Source organism: Equus asinus, chromosome 9 (genome assembly GCF_041296235.1).
Source record: "Equus asinus isolate D_3611 breed Donkey chromosome 9, EquAss-T2T_v2, whole genome shotgun sequence".
In the NCBI taxonomy this organism is placed as follows: domain Eukaryota; kingdom Metazoa; phylum Chordata; class Mammalia; order Perissodactyla; family Equidae; genus Equus; species Equus asinus.
This window is the reverse complement of record NC_091798.1, coordinates 76,703,356-76,723,940: the sequence shown is the minus strand read 5'-3', so window position 1 is coordinate 76,723,940 and position 20,585 is coordinate 76,703,356. Positions and strand designations below refer to the sequence as shown.

General features: G+C 37.5%; 1 protein-coding gene across 21 annotated transcripts in view; it reads right to left on the bottom strand.

Moving 5' to 3' along the window:
* Positions 1 to 20,585, bottom strand: part of MCTP1 (multiple C2 and transmembrane domain containing 1) — a 495,386-nt gene that overhangs the window by 170,786 nt on the left and 304,015 nt on the right. For all 21 annotated transcript variants that reach the window (XR_011505940.1, XR_011505939.1, XR_011505938.1 and 18 more), the window contains 2 exons: positions 17,587 to 17,717; positions 3,354 to 3,540 (listed from right to left, as the gene is read on the bottom strand). Coding sequence is in view for 18 of the 21 variants with exons in the window: in XM_044780035.2 (XP_044635970.1) it covers positions 3,354 to 3,540; positions 17,587 to 17,717 (318 nt within the window). In the remaining 3 variants the exon portion in view is untranslated. The remainder of the gene's footprint in view (positions 1 to 3,353; positions 3,541 to 17,586; positions 17,718 to 20,585) is intronic.

Below are 20,585 nucleotides of genomic sequence, written 5' to 3'. Positions count from 1 at the left end.
TTAACAGTGGGCACTTCAGACAGCAGTATTATAATTCAGAGGTTTGTAAGTACGTTGTCTTTCTAGTGTAGTAACATCGGGTTTGGGAAGCTACTTCTTATCTCAGAGCTTACTGAGTATTATAAACCAGGTACGTCTCCTATCCTAAGGATGGAGAAGAGTTTTATCAAAAGATTCCTGTCCTTTAATTTTCAGGAGCAATTTAAACGAAGTTTCATTGTGACTAAAGTAAATATCACCACTCCTCAGGTTTGAGAATCGTTTCATACTGGTAACCTCATGGCACAGACGTATGGCTTCTGGTGCTTCAGCTCTGATGTTCTGCTTCCCATTTGGAGGGGTAATTATTGTTTGAAGGTTTCATTTCCTCAAGTCAGCTGACACTCAGTAATTTATTGCAAACTTCAACTGTTTAGGCCAGTGACACATCGATTATAATACGAACTCCAAAAAAAGCAAAAAACTTAAATATATCAGTTTAAAAATATAACTTTAAGTAATGCTTCATCAAAAAGTATTCCTGCCTTGTTATTTACGGTTATTTTAGAAAGCCTCAAAACCTAGATGGCTTCTGAAGCCAGAAATTTCCATAGCAGAGGAATCTATGATTTGCTGTGAATCCTTTCAGCCCTCACTAGATGGGAAAAGATTGAAATGCTCTGGAGAGGAGTCCTCTTTATTTTTTTAATGAAAGGCTGTATAATATATTTTCTCTATGGCTGCAGCAGCTGTCAGGGAGAGCATCTCAGTTCAGCTCTATTACGGGAGAGGCAATACCCCATCCTATGGCATCGAGATGCTCTGAGGGGCCAGAGCTGATTGACAGCTTGTCACCGTGACGTCTTATTCCATCTCTGTTATGGAGAAAATTAATGTCACACCACCAGCCTTATGACTCGCTGTCATCTTAGAACCGCTCACCTTTTATCAATGCTCTAAATAACATTTCAAGCCCATCGTCTCACGGTGGACAATCCGGTCAAGGGACATTAAATCAGATGACTGTGAAATGTCATAATAAAAATGGAATGCTAACAACTTCTTCTCTAAACTAGCTCCTCTGGTTTTTAAACTGTGACAAGGGGGAGCAAGGGTTCAGCACACCCATTCTGAAAAGGTCATACAATCGCTCTTGGTCTACTACCCATTACTACCCGCCCCCTATTGACCTTCCCCGCTTTCCTCCCCCCAAAAGAAGAAAAAAAAGAAAAATGGAATTAGCCATCTTTTCAGAATGTGGTGATCAAATAATGGCTCACACAGTAATGTCTGTTGAATTTGTGGGGCTCCAAGGCTTCGCAGTGAACAGCTGAATGGCAGCAATGGAGCCTTTTCAGGGCTCTCTCATATGAGAGCAGGGCACTTCAGTCACTTTCCTCGCCACGGCCAGTGCCAGATCAAATTCTTAAGTTTAACCTAAACTTTAAAAAATACACATGTCCTCACAGGAAAATATATAAATAATTCTCCACATAACCTCTTTTATATATTTCTCCAAAACAAGAAGTATTTCAGACATGATACAGCATTCATTTATTTCATAATCTGTATAATAAAAAGGAAACACGCTGACCTAAAATACAGGTCTGTGTCCTTGTATTGATATGAGTAATTATAACATATGTGCTATGTTGCATACAGTAGCTTCTTAGCACATACATCCCTTGAGGGAGATAGAAGCCTATGCTTGAAATTTAGGTCTAAAAACAAGAATATTTAAACATGGTTCACTTTTTAATATATTGAGCAGAATACAATCTGAGAATTAGCTGGGACACTCACATAATATTTTACATTGTGTTGAAATAATAATTAATATTTGAAAGAAGGTGTGGAAATAAATATTCAAATTCTGAAGGGAAATGGCTGATTTAAGGAAGCCCATCCAGCAAAAAGAAAAAAAAAAAATCAATAATAGTTGGATTATTTCTAATTACCTAGCCTGCAGTATCATTGTAATATATGGGATAGCATCAAATATTAATCCATCAAATACAGTGTTATAATACCTAGAAAAATTTTTATATTAATGTATCCATTAATTCCCTTAAAATAGTTTTAATTCATGAGACTCACTTCTGGTAACAGGAGGATATGTTTTGGTGGGTACCAAAATGTGAAATAATCTTCATAATTGCAATTAGATATTAGAAATGCCACATAATACCTTAGACTCTTAGGTGGTTAAAAATATATATACTATTTAGCCTTGCTAAGTCACCTCTATTAAACTGTTTATGATAACACCATTGGTGGATGAGTTGTACAAGCATTAGCAGACAGCTGATTCAGTGGAGATAGCCAGAATAAATTTGCTGAAGCGCACATCCTGCTAATCTGTTTGAAGAATATTGTAAAGCATTAGTACCAGCACTTCATGTTATCTGCACAGCCTGATAAGGTACATCTTTATTAAATTCAGTTATTGAAAGGATGTCAGTCAGCAAATAGGAATATTTTTAAATCTAAAAACAAAATTAAGCAGTTCTCTGTTATTCAGAGTTTGGTTTCATGGCTGAGTATCTAGAGGACCTTCTAAACACCTGGCAGCATTGTACAATACAAGCTTTGTAATTTTAAGTGGAAAAGCTTTTTTCCCAGCTTCATGGGTACTGAGGCATTCACTTTTTCGAGCCTCCATTGAGAGAATGGTGGAGTAAGAGCTCCCCTCTCTGTTGATACAAGAAAACTACATGGTGGGAAATGCATAGTGTGAGGATGCTGGGAAATAGATAGATTCGGTTGTGAATATTTTGGTTTGGTAAAATTTGAGAAGGCTACTTATTTTAGCGACTCACTATTCCACCCTATCACTTTACATTTGATCAAAAGGTAAGGCGGTTTCCTTTTAACTTTATTTCACATTCAATCAAAAAAATTAAAGGAATAAAGTGAGACTTTTCTAGGCAGTTGAAAATAAAAATTACTTTTGTGAATACCCTCTAGTTACCAAGCTACTATTCAATGTAAGTGCCATTAACTCCATTTCAAAGTTGGAAAGACAAAGAAATCTCAATCGCAATGACAAAGATTCAATGAATTAATTTTAAAGTAATTTTTCTTTATGAGAAGTTTCCCTGCATGATAATTCTGCTGTATGAAAAAATCATCGAGGAGAATCTCAGAATCTAGATCTTGCTCTGGAAGAGACTCTAGAAGAGTCCAGGCATCTTGACATCTGTAGGTAATGCAGAGCTTCTGCAGAGATATGCGTGGCATCTGCATCTGCCCAGCTTTCTGCTTCTGCTGATTCACCTGTCAGCTGTTCAGATGTACTTCTGTCACTCCAGGTAAATTATTTACAAGCTCATCTAGTCACACATGACCCCGAAGGAGGAAGGTTACATACTTACATATCTCTTTAATATTTCCTCCCGTTCTTTCTGGTCCTCCAGGGAGCTGACGGAGAGGTCAGAGATACTGACGGTGGCGGAAGCTGTCAGGGTGACCAGCAGAACCAGGTGTCCCTCACCCTCTTCCAGCTGCAACTCCAACTTGTGTGTCTGTTCCCTACTGAGGGCCGACAGGTCAACCTGGCACCTAGAAACAAATGTTTTGAATTAGCAAGTGGCTTTTTTTTTGTTGTTGTCACATCAAACCGTGGAAGTGCAGACTACTCAGAGCTATGTGAAAAAGAAATCAATAGAAATACTGTTTGGACCACTGGAAGAATATATGTTTCCTGTCAGCTGACATTCTTCACAAAATTCAGACAGAATAATTCACATTATTTTGAATTGCTTATTTCCTATGAGATATAAAGAAGGAGTTTATCTAATTTGATTACTACCCATCGTCACCATATTCATAAATCGGCAGAGATTTCCAATCCCTAGATGGCCTAGGTCAGTGGGGCTCTGCTTACAGAAAGACTAATGTGTGCTTTCTAGAGAGGCAAACTGCTGAGAATCTGAATTTTTGTGACACTTTGAAAACAATGGGTATTTTTCCCTCATTCATAAATGTTATCAAGCAGTGAATAGAGTAGGTACTAGGGAGGTGCCATAAGTTTTACATTTTTAAAACCCACCAATTTATTCATAAAACACTGCATACATCTAAATAAAAACCAACAAATCTTCTGACAACATTATAGCTCAAGTGTTACATACCAGAGTTGTCCTGAGAGAGGTTTTGATAGGCCACTCTCTCAGAGCCCAACACCTCACAAACTCTTTTCATAAAAATGTCAATTGATTTGGAAGAGACAGCTACTGTGGTAACTAGAAGGCCAATAAGCTGAGAGAAAAGGGGCAGATCTGAATAAAAGGCATTTAAAACAGGAAGTAGCCAATTATGAAAATAAATGAGGTAACATCTCATCAACAGGGTGGTCAGCTAACAGGGAAAGATTCAAGTTTTGCCCCTTTTTATTCTTCACTCTTTTTGTTTATTGTTTTGCTTTTGAATTATACTCCTATGAGTAGGACCTCAATGCTTATAGTGGGGTTCAAACATCTCCTTAGTGTGTGATTTTAGAAATGGAACCAAAGTCTGACATTTACATTTTAATTTTGCCTATCAAAAATGACATGAGAGATGGCCAGGACTAGAAACAATTGTGAAGAAGAGGAATATAGATGCCAGAAATGAAAAAGAAAGGAAACACCCTGGTCAGTGATAGAAAGTCTGTGTGCGCTAAATGCTAACTAATGGGAGAGCAGGAAATTAGGGTCTGTACTAACTCTGGAAAACATTTTCCCAAAGTTAGATGTATGTCCAATAACCTCATTGTTTCTGAAAACACAACATCCATCCCAAAATACTCTCATCCTGACTCCTCAAACGCTAAAGGATGAGAAAACATATCAAATGCCTTATCTAATAGTCTAATTTTAATTGGAATTAAGTTCTCATTAGTAACACCTGGAACAAATTGAGGGAAAACAAAGCCATAGTGAAAAATCAACCAGTCAAATATATTCCCTAATAAAAAGGAAAAACGTGAATATGATTTTCTACAGATCTTTCCAGCAACTGGCACAGTGCCTAGCCTGTACTTTGTTGAATGTGAATGAATCTTTGGACTAGGTTGGGAGTACGACACTAAAGAAATGAACAGGGATTACAATTCAGACAGTACTGTTAGTTGGATAAAGTTGGAACCAAGAAGGTTCTTTCACTCACTTTGATGACGCATTTCCCAGTCCGGTCCTTGCCTTTGTCTTTTGTAGGACACTGCCTCACTTTTAGAACGCTAAAACATGTTGAACCCTGCTGGAGAATTTCCTTCTATTCCTATTACCATTTTGCACTAGTCACGTAAAGGTTAGTCTACTCCTCATCTACGTTAGTCATTGCCTTTAACGCTTTAGAGACGGGGAAGGTGCTCTACAGATGATCTGGTCCAGGAATTCCAAACTGGCAACTTTCGTCTCTAATCTGGTCCATTGATTTGTTGTTTTTGCTTGTATTGCTAAAAAAAAAAGTTTCAGATTTAAATAATTTTAAAAACAAGCAATTGTCCTCTGAGTTAGTTACTGTCCCCAATACTGTCTATTATTTACAGCTGGCTTATTTCACTCAATTCTGTACCTGGTTCCAACAGGCATAAAGATCTGTGATCCTCTCAATCTCCTCAATTTGCCAATAAGAAAACTGAGGGCTGGAGAAGTTACGTGAGTGAAAGGAGATATACAGTTAGTTATTAGTAGGGCCAGGACCTGAACTTGGGACTCTGGAATGCAAGTTAGAGGCTTTTTCCTTCACCAGTTTGTCATCAAGTAGTCGTGAATCCCAGGAGGAAGTGTGTGCTGTTTGCAGTGGTTCTTAAACTGAATAATATCTGGACTTGTTTTTAACAGAAAAGATTATCTCAGTTTTCAAGTATAGAATTATGTTATTTTTATGCTTTTAATATATATATAAAAATAAACTAGGGAAGAAGGCTGTAAATTATTGCTCTGATAAGATGATAAACTAAGAAAACTTTAAAAATTGAATTTTAAAAACCAACAAACTAATAAAATTTAAATTAACACTATAAATCTACTGAGAAGATAACGCTTTTTTGCTGCAACTAAATTTTCAGTATTGGGTGTACTCATAGAAATAGCCTCAGGTCCTGTCCCATGCTTAATGTTTCAGAATTTTGACTTTACTAATTCTAATGTAGAAAATACCTATTGATACAAATGTTTTGGACAAGAGAATATTAAAGACTTCAAGCTTCCTTTTGCTAGTTAAGTTTATTCAGATCTCCTATTCATCTAAAAACTCTGCTCAGGAGTAATCCTCAGATGGCATTTTAAATGAAATGTCACCTGATAACTAAGAAAATTTTCTTGTTAATTTGAGGATAAAGTTAGTATCACTGATATCTGCATTAAATGGGTACCAAATCAAATTACTGGTGGAATTTGGTAGAGAAAAAGCCTTCACTATCCATTTGCTGCTGTTGAATAAATAGGTAAACAAATGGAACTGCTGCAAAACAGCCTACTGCAAAGTGAATTCAGTACTAATCGCTATGAGCAAGTGCTATGATTTGAAAGTCTGCGTCCCTCAATTGCATATATTGAAACCTAATGGCCAATGTGATGGTATTAAGAGGTAAGGACTTGGAGAGGTGATTAGGTCATGAGGGTGGAGCCCTCATGAATGGGATTAGTGCCCTCATAAAAGAGGTCCCAGAGAGATTCCCTCACCCCTTCTGCCATGTGAAGACACAAAGAAAAGATGGCAATCCATGAAGCAGGAAACCAGACACTGAATCTGCTGGCATCTTGATCTTGGACTTCCCAGCCTCCAGAACTGTGAGAAATAAATGTCTGTGGTTTGTAAGCCACCCAGTCTATGATACTCTGTTATAGCAGCCTGACAGGCAGATTCACTTGTATCTGGCTTGCCTGTACTGTCATGTCCTGAACAAAGGAAGGATTCACTATAATTTGGGTATAGAAGTAGTACGTAGTCACCCAGATGGTTCAAAATAGGCATAAATTAATGATTTTATATTGTTATCAAAATGAAAATGCAAAATTTTTAAAATATTGAAGCAAATTCATAAACTCCAAAATACATTCACAGGAAGCAGAGCCCAGGGTTGAGAGTCTGATTCCCCTTGGGTCTAGCCCTCCATCTGTCGCTAATTAGTCGTGTGACCTTTTCCAAGACAACGTATCCTCTTGAATTCCAGTTTTATTGCCTGCATTATGAAGTAATTGAACTAGATGGACTTCAAATTCTCAAAAACCCAAAGTCCATAATTTGTTATAACTTTATCCATGTTTACACTCGTTTGCATCTTCCTTTCTTTGCAATGCCACAACCAAAAACAAAGAGAACAAATTGATCTTACAGGCAATATTATTCCTCAGATGTATTACTAACACCCAACCCCCAAGAAAGTCTGAATGTTGGTGCCAGAAGGCAGATAATCTAATTCAAACTGTCTCCCAAGGAGCACTAGGGGTGCCCTAAATGTCACCATGGGGGGGGTGAAAAAAAAATGGAGTGTGGACTGTCCTCTTTAGTTCAAAGAACAGCTCCTTTTACATCTGTTTTATATCGGGGTTCCACAAGTACGGTTTGAAAACTTATTGGACACATCTTATACACTCTCTAATGTCTCCTGGAGCCATGGTCTTCTAGGTTCTCAGCCACCTGCTTTGCCTCAACTTCGACTTTGGCTGTACTTTCCCAAGGGGCTGCTCTTCATCCCTCCGCCATGACCAATCGGTTGTCCCTGGGCCCTCATAGGTCTTCCACTAGGACTGGCTGAACTTTCATTTGCCCCAAAGGCCTGCACTCCCCTTACCTGCCACTGTGCATCTAGGCTAACTGACACATGCCCCAAGTTTCTGGCTTCTAAGGCTACTTCTGCACTTGGATGAAAACCACACTGTACAGTATGGGATCTGGCTCCACGATCAACTGCCAAAGATGCCGCATGAAGTAAGGCAGAAGTTGTCCCTTTGGGATAAACTTAAATCGATGGAATAGGAGATGGGAAAATAACTCCCTACGCCTTCCTCCCTTTCACAAACTGTTCCAAAGCATCACTCTTCATATTGCCTGTCCACATGAGGCCAAGTTGGTGCACCTGCAGGGCAACCAGCTGTGTCTCTGAAAACAGGAAACAGTGGCCAGCCCAGTAACACATCATCTTGCATTTCTTCCTAGTCTTCTCTGCCTCATATTCTTTCTTTCTTACTCTGAGTGCCTTGGATTGTACCTCCCAGTAAAGTGCCAGTACTTAATCTTAACCTCAAACTCTGTTTCCTAGGGAACCTGGGCTAAGGCAAAAACCGTTGATACAATTCAATTCCCTCAGTTACAGATGTCTAAAACCCAAACCTGACCATGGACCTCCTCTGGCTTCCTACTACCTATGAAATTTCCTTAGCAAGGCAGTGGTGCTCTCCATGGCCTACCATTAGCTTATATGTCACTCACCAACTCACACTTACTACTTAAGTCATTCCAGACAGATTGTAATTCTCCCACCATCCATGCTAGGGCTCACCTGTTTCTTTGTGATTGGACAAGGCAACACTTCTGCCTGAGATGATGCACCTACCTATCTTTGCTCGGTTAATATTTACTAATTCTCATTGAAATAACCTGCAGTTGTCTTTCTCTGTCAATATCCTGAGATGCCTCAAGGGTAGGCACCTAGCACAGCATCTGGAATATAGTTGGTGCTCTATAAGTATTAAAGTACTTATGGACAAGAAGACAGAGGTTCAAAGAGGCCAAAAATTTACCCATGGTGACAGTGGCAGAGCCAGGACTGGCATGTAATGTGATCATTCTACCACTCCTATATTGTCTCCGTGGACAGTGGTTTGATTTCTTTCCAACACTCATTTCATTCACTCATTAATTAGTTAATTCACCAGCTATTTATTAAGTGCCTTATGTATCAGGCCTCTGTTAGATTTTGGGGATTCAGCCCTTTCTAAGCCTAGTTTCTCAGATTATTGCCAGGACTACCACAGACACAGTGTGTTCCTTTGAACAAAGTTATTTGGCTTGGGAGTCCATGGCAAGAGGTTCAGAACACCGAAGTTTTAATCAAGCTCAATTACTCTTTAGTATTGTGAGATTAAGCAAGTTATTTAGACTACTTGTGCATCAGCTTTCCTCCTTTATCAAATGGAAATTTTAAAGAACTGTCTCTTCTCTTTACGTAGAGTTGGAAGAATACAGCAATAATAGATGAAAAAGTATTTTGAAAAGTTGAAAGTGCTATGTAAATATAGTATGTAGTTTTATTATCACATATACTTTGGTTTGATATTGGAAAATTTAAAAACTTACTATCTGTGGTAAACCCAACTCATCAATCGGTCAACAGAAGAGTCAAAACAGACTCAAAACTGAAGGAGATTTCAGAGCTACTTTCTTTCATTTCACAAATGGGGCTACTGAGGCTGAGAGAAATTAAGTGATGACAAGAACTCAAAGCACATTTCCCAACTTCCGTATCAAAGCTTGAAGTTCTTTGCACTTTTAAAAGATTATATGCATTTATTTAGCCACGTGAAAGGAATATGTCACATTTATTTGGTGATATTTTCTCCTAGGAGTTCAAAGAGAAAAATTTCAGTATTCTTCTCACCGTTTTTCTCCCCTGCCTTTCCACCTGCCATGCCTGAACAAGTGACCAATGGTATTTCCACCCAGCTGAAACAGTCTTGGCATTGGCACCCTGGATGTATACGTGTGTTTACGTGAGTATGCTGGGGTGCAGGAAGTAAATGTTAGGACCATTTGGATGTTTTTTAAACTTAAAAATAGGACAGGAATCAAGCTTTCTAAATATTCAATATATGCATTAACACAGATGGCCCATCCATCAGTTATGTCACACATGGCCTGCAAGTATTTTGAGGGAAGAGGAAAGATACATAATGTGGAGTGGGTGACAGTGGCCCCCATACTTGCTGCCTTGCTCTCACTGACTTGCTGTTCATATACGCCCTATTAAGTGGATTTACGGATTATATAATCTAGTTTTAACTGAACTAATCCTCACAAAATGGACAATTGGCTTTAACAGATCCCAGTAAAGAAACTGTGGATTGAAGATAATGCTAATTGAACAAGCACAAGTGAACAGAATGATAAACAAGAATATGCAGAGCTGACACTTCTCCTCCTAGCTGAGCTCTATGTCAGCCACATTCTGATTTACAAGCTGGTAGTGGTATAATCTGATCTAGCAAGAATTCAGCCAAAACAATCCAAAATTGTCAAGAAGAATATTTGCAATAGAAACTTATATCTACTGTCTTTAACAATGAACTTCTAAGTGCATATTGTGTCTTGAAGTATTAGCTAGTGATATTATGAGGCCATCATGATTAGCAAGACATTTAAAAGTGCAGCCTTCAGAATAGGAAGACAAGCCTCTATAGAATGTCTTTCGTGGGGATAATTTTTAAAAACACATATTTTACATAATTATAACCAAATTTAAAATAAAATTATGAATGCTTTTGTGAGTTCTTAATATATGAGAAATTTATATTGGTAAAACTAATGAGATATATTATAAAATCTTCTACGATAAATCTATATAATACATAATTCCTTGGACTCTTTGCATTTTAAAGAATTCAATATGTAACCCTAAAGTGTTTTCAAGTTTTGTGATTATGCAGAAGTTTTTACACCATCTCTGACATTACAAAATGCTACTGCTGTTATTACCTTTCTGTTGCCAGAAGTTGTCACTGTTCAACTGTCTTTGGGGAGATTCCTTTATCAGAGTGTCCTTCTGCAAACTTGTGAAATTTCCCATTCATTGACTTGAAGGCAAATGATTTAATATACACATGGTGGTGCACAGAACTGTCTTTGGAAAATTTGCCCATCATATAAGAAATATTGAAGTGAGTACAAACTTACTAAGATAATCTTTAGAAGAAAAAATAGTAACTCATGAAAGAAAATGGATTAAAATCTTATATTTGGCTTAGGTTGATTTGTGAAAAACTAAGAGAAGACTGGATGACACACTCCATTTTTACTTAAATATTGTCTATCTTCCTAATGAAATATTTCACTCATTCCTTAGTAGGAAATAATGGTGAATATAGTGATTTCATTTAAAACTCTCTTCAGTTTAGGATTTCCTGACTAGCTCTCTTTGTGCTTTTAAATTAATAATGCAGCAAGATGGCCCCTGCTCTTACTTATGTAGGAAGTAAAAGACTCGTAGTACTGGTATCAGAAAAAGAAACACTGAAAATCAGAACCTGTAGAATGTCAAATACTCAAATGCGTTGGCCTTCAACCTTAAGAAAACATTAATTTGGTTACTATCCAGTGTCAAAGGCTGTTTCCCCATCTGCCCCACCGCATCTGAACACACATACATGCGAATCTATGCATCCCATACACACTCTCAGCATTAAACACAGAGTTGTAGATTTATTTTTATGGTTGTAGAATTTGAAGGTATTTGTTCTTTGTCCAGAACTTGCCCATTTGAAATAGGTTTTTCTTATCATATATCATTAATAAAAATTTTGTTGAAATAGAGCTCTCTACTCAAGCTTATACCTGTAGCATTTTGCTGTCATGGGCAGCCTCGGCCCTGATAACAATGCAACGAATAAACCCAGCAGCAATTCACCAACCTAAAATATATGTACCCCAAATCAACGCCACTTTAAAGATAAACAAGCATTTTGCACACTAATAAATAATGCTATAAATCTTGCTATATTGGATTGCAAATTACTCCAACTGAATAAAATCGCTTGACATGGGATTTACTTATTCTGCACGTTCATAAAAACAACTTGTTCTCTGACAGCACTCATTCTTGGCAATTTACCGCAGCTGTCAGCAGCCAATTTGTTCAGATTACTGCTCTGCATAAAAGTGTAACAATCATGAGGATTTATTAGCTGATTATCGTTAAGGTGGCAGTCCGTCTTGCCTGCCAAAATGCAGGTGATCAGAAAGTTAAATAATTACACGCAGATTAATATTATTTCACCTTCACTTGAAATTTGCAGTTCAGCAACAGGTGAAATTTGTTGTTCCAAACTGCAGTCTGGTGGACACCACCCAAGTTGGTTCACTGACTACTTGGCAACTTGTTGAGCACTTAGTGGCTTCAGAACATACTGAAAACAAGACTGAGGTGGAAGGAGCATGGACTTTAGAGTTAGGAGTCCTGGATCTGAGTTTCAGATAAATCACCCCAGTTTCATACCAGCTGAGCAACCTCTACACCTCCTTATGCCTCACTTTTTGCATCTGCAAAATTGGCATGATAGGCATCACCCTTTTTATCCCCTAATGCTGAGCTAATGTATGTAATAGTGCCTGATAAGTTCTAATGCATTATTATTACTGTTTCTTTCCATTCATGGTAAATTTACTTTTGTTTAAAATTTAACCACCAAATGGCATTAACTCCCTAGAGATCATAATAATGAAAAAGTTATGATATAAGTATCTTGGTGAATACATGGGCTATTTTTTTTTCAAATACAATAATTCAGTATTTTTAAAATATAAAGATCACTCAGATACCTTTATGCTTTAAGTCATTAATTCTCCTCTTTTGAATTATGTACAAATATCTTTCCTCAATTATACTGAAACTTTGTACCTTCTACTAAGGCTTCTTGTTCTAAGTGCCTTTGCGTTAACACTGGTGTCAAATTTTGTATTTATTTAGAGAAGGAAGAACCATAATTTCTAGTATTAAATCAAGCTTCAGGTATTTAAAAAATCCAGCAAATATTTACTGAGCACCTGTTACATGGCAGATACTTTTCTAGGCATTGAGGATGTCCCAAAGAACAAAACACTCAAAAGCTCCTGCCGCCATGGTGAAGGGAAATAAACAATAACATAAGTAAGTGAAATGCAGCAGATGCCAAATGGTGATTACATTAACTGAGAAAAACATAGCAGGATGGGGAAAGCGAACATCAAGAAAAGAGGATTTCCATTTTGAATAAGTTTGGTATGGATGCTCCCTGACCTGACATTTGTGCACAGGCCTAAAGAAGGTAAAGAAGAAGGTGGGTGGACGCCTGAAGAAAGAGTGTCACAGAAGGAGGGAAATGTCCTGAGGTGGGAGAGTGCCTGCTGTGCTTGAGGAACAGCAAAGAAGCTGGAACAGTGTGGAGAGAGGGAGGGACAGGAGAGCAGTATTTCAGGGCAGAGGGGTCACCAGGCCAGATCATGAAGGCATTATAAGCCACTGAAAGGACTTTGGTTTTACCCACATTAAGATGGAAAAAATTGAAGGGCTCTGAGTAGAGGAGTTGAATTGTTTTATTAATATTGTGTGGAAGGAAGAACAGGAGGCTCTGGCTATGGTCCACATGAAAGCTGAGGATGACTTCAATCAGAATCACAATGATCCAGATGAAGAGAAGAGTGAATTCTGATTATATTTTGAAGGAAAACTGAGCTGGTTGCTGACGAATTTGATGAGAGTGAGAGAAAGAAAGGAATCAAAAAGTACTAAGATTTTTGCTTTTAGCAACAAACAAAGGAGAATCCTGAAGGAAGAGCAGGTGTTGGGCTCTGGGAGTCAGAAGTTTGGCTTTGACCTACTAAATAGGAGAGGCCTCTTAGACATTCAGGCGGTGACATGAAGGAGGTAGCTGGATATGGGAATCTGAAGCTCAGAGAAGAGTTATGGCATGGAGCTGTATGTTCATCATTGCCCATCTTAGATGGCTTGGAAAGCACAAGAGTAGATGAAGTCAGCATGGGAGCAGCTGTGGACAGAGAAGATACACAAGGAGTGAGCTCTGAGCTTCTCCAGAACTAAAACAGGAGGCAGATGAAGAGAAATCTGCAAAAGAGACCAAGAAAGAGCATGAGATGAGGTGAAAGGAAAACAAAGAATCTGGTGTCTTGGAAACCAAGTAAAAAAACTTGTTTTAAGGCAAAAAAGCAATCAGCCAAGTCCAGCACTGCTGCTGGCTCAGGGAAGATGAAGGTTGAAAACTGGCCATTGGATTTAACAACTTGGTGATCACAGGGGGTCTTGATAAGAGCAGTTTTGGTGGATTGTTGGGGGCAAAAGCCTGACTGTATGGGTTCAACTATGAATGGGTGTGGGTAATGTTCAGTGTTAAAATGGTTTTCACTCTATCGACACTCCAGATTTGCAAGTGGCTCTTGCATTCATAGCCAGTCTTGTCTTTAGTGTGAAAAAAAAAAAGCCCAATTATTGAGTGTACCTTTACAAAACTCATTTTCAAAAACCATTATATGTGACCAAAACTAAAAAATAAAGCAGACAATAACAAAACTATAACACAATAAGCTAGTCCTTGTCGAGAATCTAATCCATACAGTGTTCTTAAAGGTGGGAGTGAATTTAGGCAGCATCATTACAAAGAGTTATTAGGCATTGAAGGGACAGTATTCCCCTCTATGGCAAACTTTAAATTTACTCACCAGCCAATTCATGGACTAGTCTCTAATTTTTAAGTTAATACAGACATATCTTAATTATTCTACAAAAAAGTGATAACTACGTGACATGATAGAGGTGCTCACTATAGCTACAATGGCAATCATAATACGAGATATAAATGTACCAAATAAACATGTTATACACCTTAAATTTATATGTTATATGTCAAATATATTTCAATAAAAACAAATAAATAAAAAATTTACACAGATGTAGAATGTTGCAATGATAACTTGCAAAAGAAGACAGAAGACCATGATGACAGTTTCACTCCTGTTATTTTAGTCTTAACTCAAACTTTATTGGAAGTTAAGTTAGTTCTTTTCTAAACTATTCTAGGAACCAAAGAATTCTATTATAATCTGCATTATTTCCACTGTCACCACATAACCTTCACATAAACACAAGCAACTTTACTGGCCTGCCACTTATGTATAATAACATACTGTTTTTTCACAGGCAGGATGTGTTTAAAGCACAATTTAACAAACATAAAGTTAGATATCTAGAGTTTCTGGTGCTATCTGGCATGGAATAGATTTGAAATGATGATTTACCACCGTCATTTCCTTTTTCTGCAACGGTCATCTTGGTTAAATTAGCAGAGTGTACAACAAGTTTCTATTGTTCATCTCTGATTATCTCATAATTCAGCAATAATTCCCTTTACTGTGTAAAGTAGTTTAATACTGAAAAGCTGCCCTAGGAGTCATCTTGTCTACACCTGTGCTCTTATTTACTGTAAAATTTTTTGGCTCAAATTGCTTTCATAAGCAATTATGTTTAGCATGTGACCAAAATAGACTTTTTTCTTAGTGAGGCTAATGCCAGACAAGTTTTTATTATATTTAGAAAAAAAATGTAATTGGAAATGAAAATAAGTCATTCAAAATGAATGACAGTTTTAAAAACCCCTATAATTCTTTAATGGTAGCATTTAGACTCACTGCTCAAGCCAGCTTTAATCCAACCAAGAAGCAGAGCACACAGTTGTGCCCATCAAGACAATGAGGGGGATGGAGCCCAGGGCCCCTTGATTCTGCTGGCTGGGTTCTCCTGTGTAATAGTCATTAGCATAAATAATTCACCCAGCAATCCAGGCCAAGCCCTCACCAGAAACTATATGTGGGTGGTAAACACCTCCAATGGCTAGAAAAAGTAAGAAGGGAGGATCCACTTTCAACTAGATTATTGGTTTCTTATAAAAGGATACACCTCAGGAATGGCCAGATGGAAGAGACGCACAGGGCAAGGTATGAGTGAAGAGGCATGGAGCTTCCAGGCCTTCTCAGGGCAGCCACTCTCCCAGCACCTCCATGTGTTCACTAACCCAGAAGCTCCCAAAATGGATTTCTCTCTTTTTCCAAACTTCTTAAGAATTTCTTAGCTCCTCCAGCTATCTCTAGCAATCCTTATGATCTTCAGACCAGCCAGTTGTCACTGTTCTTTCAAAATTTGCCAAAATGTGGACAAATTCGTAGAAACAAGGTGAAGGGAGATAACAGGTCCACCTCTCTGCCAACCATTTCTGTAATGTAATGAGGCATGCCCTTGAAGAATTCATAATGTTATCAGTGAGGAAAAGGGAAAGGTCAGTACCAAATGGGCTGAAGAATTTTCATAATTTCCAAATTTGGAAATTCTTTTCAAAGAAAGAAAAAATACATAAAAGGATAGCTGTCACTGAGGAGAAAAATAGAAAAAGGCATAAGAAGTACTTCATGTGATATGGACCTAGAAGCATAGTAAGCCAGTACATTTTACCAATTACTTCACCATTTTACCAGTATAAGATTGTTTGAATATAAAGTAATGAGACTGAGGTAGCAAGTTATACACGACAGTCATTCTGATTATCTTTTGATCACCAAATACAGCTAATACTGCTGTAAATTATGAAAAATTAATTATGCAGGGAATAGCTAGACAGTAGCTACTTGAAAGAGTTCATAGCATATCGAGAAGACAGAAATATAGACTTATAATTATAATGATATATATTCAGGGTATTAATGGATGTATGCTGCTACTTAAACTGGTGGCATATCCCAAAAAGAACAAGGTAGAACTTTAAGAAAACTCTGAAAATAGTGTTTTACCAGAGGGAAAAAATATGCAACGAAGGCCTGTCCTTTAAAAAGGATTGAAATGTAACATAGTATATTAGATTACAGTGGTGTTTTTCCCATTTCATTTTATAAGTAAAATATTAAAGGTTAACTGAAGCTAATCTTTGACCTCTCACTTTATAATCCTATGAAGAAACTCATTGTTTAAAATATATAAATCAGAATAACAAAAAGACAGATAAATATGTTGGGTTGGATTCCTCTTCTTGCTTTTCTAGCATGAAAGTCCCTTTATTACTATTAATATGCACGCATTTCTTCAGGCTATATGTTTAGAGACTTGGAATTCATGTGAACTACAATGAAGAAAGAATTTTCTAAACTAACAAATTCTTCTGTACACCATGCTTTATTTCTGTATTGGCAGGTTTCAAGGTGTTTTGCTACAAAGACACATATACAATTATTAAAAAATATAAAAATAGGCTTTAAAGTAAGAAAACAATTCATACAATTCAGTCACTCAAAATAACCGTGTCTTTGTGGCGAGATGTCATGTAAGCCTGAGAAGACTCCTTTCTTCATTGCATCATCAGTTTAACATGGATCTGCCTCACTTACATGCTTCCTTCACCAAAACGCGGGACTGCTACAGATTTATGAACTCCTAGGAGATTATAAAGATTCTCTATCTCATAGGGAGTTGGAGGAAACAATGCACTTTATGGTTACAATATGCTTTATGAAAAGTAATATTATCTCAGATCACTTTACAGCCTGTGAATGTGCTCTTTTGTTCCTTTAAGTATCTTATATCTAACGAGATTCCTCTCTCTCAACTCCAATAACTTTTACGCACGTCTCTGACATCTGGAGAAAATTTTTAGATATGTAATGCGGATAGCCTGTCCATCAACTGGTCAAAACTGCCACCTACTGGTCAGTTTTCAAATCTGTTTTTCAATTCACCCAAGCATTGCCTTACACGGTAAGATCCCTTCCTTCAAAACAGTCAAGATCAATTACAACAACTAAACTTAAACCAAATATTCTTTTAACAAAATTCACCCTTTCTAGAGGGAACCAAAAACACCAAATTGCACAAACCTGCCAATAAAATCATCCCTTTTCCCAGCATCTTTGTCCCACGCGGTGATATCAATGATTCCACCTCTTTCTTCATAGAGATGAAAATCAAATTGTTCCCTCCACTGAGGATTCAAAGTTTTTGGCATAATCTGGAAAAACAAAAATTATTGTCTCATCAATATCAGTCCTTTAAAAAACTTTAACTTGAGCCATTAAATCAAACTTTAGGTGCTATGTAGAAAAGCATGTAAGTGTGAGATTTGAACAAAAGCTTCCAGAAATGATGGGAATGAGTCATTAGATCTCTAGCATCTTTACTGCATATCATCTGAAAGAACCCTAAGGAATGTGTCCTGAAAACCAAGGCACCCCCTCATCGTCTTGATTAACAGATGAGAGATATGAATTATATAGAAAAGCCAAATAGTCTATTAGTGAAATAGCTCACTCAGGTACTAGCGTTTACTTTACATAACCAGCTAACGCATGAAGACATAACTCATAGTCTGTCATCTCATAATAAAAGAAGATGAGGATTCCCAGAGTTTCTTTTTTTTCCTTACTCCCCACACACATGGGAATTCCTAGCTGAATACATGAAAAAAACCAGACAACAAAGTTCTGTGGGAGTAGGAGGAAAAGCAATAACTGGAGTGGTCAGGCAAACTTTCACCTTAGAATTCAGCATTGATGTACCATTCCCATTTTATATATGGAATAACTGAGACTTGGAGTTTAAGTGACCCATTCCATTCCAAATCATTTTAGTATCCGGACTCTAATTCAAGGCTTTGATTAGAGCTTTAGATCTCTTTCCCCAAAACAATATGCCAAAAATGTTGGTGAATTAATATGAATATATATATGTTTGGGGAGGTATAATCTCCACATCACATATACAACAAAGATATCTCATCCAAAACACAATTTTGTTATTTCAAGTATTCAGATAAGACACCCGGTGAAATCAATGAATAAAATGACCCATATGCATGTGTTTTAAAATTCCATTCACTATGGGTTAAATAACATTCATATTTGTTTCCTTATTCTTTTTTTTAGCAGGAGGGCATGCAGTGGCCTTTTCTCTTTTTAATGTATGAGAGACAGATCTTCAGATGTAAAGACTTTGAAAGCAATGAAGTATGTTATGTGCAAAGGTAATGCAAATGAATCACAATTTTTAAAGTTCATAATCTGAAATTAATCAGCAATAGATCATGGAAAGAAAGAGCAAAGAGAGACACGTGTCCATAGCTGGGTTTCACATTTCATACCTAAAGAGCAGAACTATAAAAATAAGTAATGTTTTAAGCCTACCAGAACATGGAAAGGATGTTAATCGGCAAAGGACAAGATAGAAGTGGTCATAGGTACCTATTTTTGGAATCAGTAGTTTCTTTAAAATATGTTTCTATGGCAGAAAAAAAAAAAGACGGCACTGGATGGATGGATGCTATAATTCAAATATCTCGTAATTGGGCTCAGATGAACTCCTATGGTATTTTGGGGAGTGGTCTGTCTTACTTGGCCATAAAGAGCTTAACTTTTCAGTTTCCTTTTTTAGGATTGTCTTCCCCATATGATTTCCTTTAAGTCTGAAATGGTGCCTTCCCCTTCCATGTGGGCACCCAGTAAGGTTACCAACCAGCCTGCTAGCAGTTCTCCCTGCCTGCTAGCAAATCAGCTCTGTGATATTTCTGACTAACTTAGGTACTGATGAAAACCTCCTGGGCAAGAAGGAACCTACGGTGGTGTTTATCAAAAATTCATGCAAATGATGATGCCAAGGTGAAGATATTCCTATCGAAGTAGAATGGTGGTTTTTTTTTTTTTTTTGGTGAGGAAGATTGGCCCTGAGTAACATATGTTGCCAATCTTCCTCTTTTGCTTGAGGAAGATTGTTGCTGAGCTAACACCTGTGCCAATCTTTCTCTATTTTGTATGTGGGACGCTGCCTCAGCATGGCTTGATGAGCAGTGTGTAGGTCTGCACCTTGGATCCAAACCCACAAACCCTGGGCCGCTGAAGTGGAGTGCATGAACTTAACCACTACTCCACTGAGCTGGTCCCAGCATGTAATTTTTTAATACAAGATGGATGTGATCAGTTGTTCCAAGTTGTCTGTGAATACAGGCTGTAGAATCTGACCATTAAAGAGGTTGTTTTGGATACAACACAGATAAGACATGTGCCCCAAATATGACAATATCTACGATGACCTTTACTAATTATTATTTCCATCAGTAATATGATAATAAATAATTATTTAATATGTTATTACTACCAATATAATTGTTCTTACATAATATACTTGTTACTCTTTCTGCTTCCTCTGCTACTACCATTTATTGAATATCTATTATGGGCAAGGCAGTATTCCAAGCCCTTTACTTCCATAATATACGTTCATTCCATCTTCTCATAATTTTATTAGGTAGGCGTTACTTTAATTCTCATTTTTACAGATGTGGAAATTGGGGCAGGGAGAGGCAAAGTAACTTGCCCCATGGCACCCTGCTGGTGGTGGCAGCCGGAATTTGGCCCTCTGTTTTTGAAATGAATTTTAAAAAACTTGGCAGTCTGCATTGGTACAAGTCAGTCTGAATAAAATAGCTCAGAGTAACGTACAAAGATTTCTATGGGATGTAAAATAATGCTATTTGTAGTACTGATGCTAGTCCTGGTTGTAATAATAATAGCAGCCAACACTCTGAGCGCTTTCTGTGCGGCATCTACTTAGGTTTGTTCTAGCCACGCCCCCTCTCCCCCCACCCACCCCCACCTTTTTAAAGAGAGAGTTCCTGCTATTATTCCTGGGTTATAGAGGAAGAAATTGAGACAGAGAAGTCAAGTAGTTTACCCGAGGTCACACAGCACATAAAGTAAGAAATGCAATACAATTGTTGGTCTTGTTTGCTGACATGATGTTCAAAGAAGTTCTTTTCAGCATTTTAATAAGTATCTAGTGTTTGCATCTCCCAAAGCATTACCGTTTAGCAAGCGCTGCCCTCCAA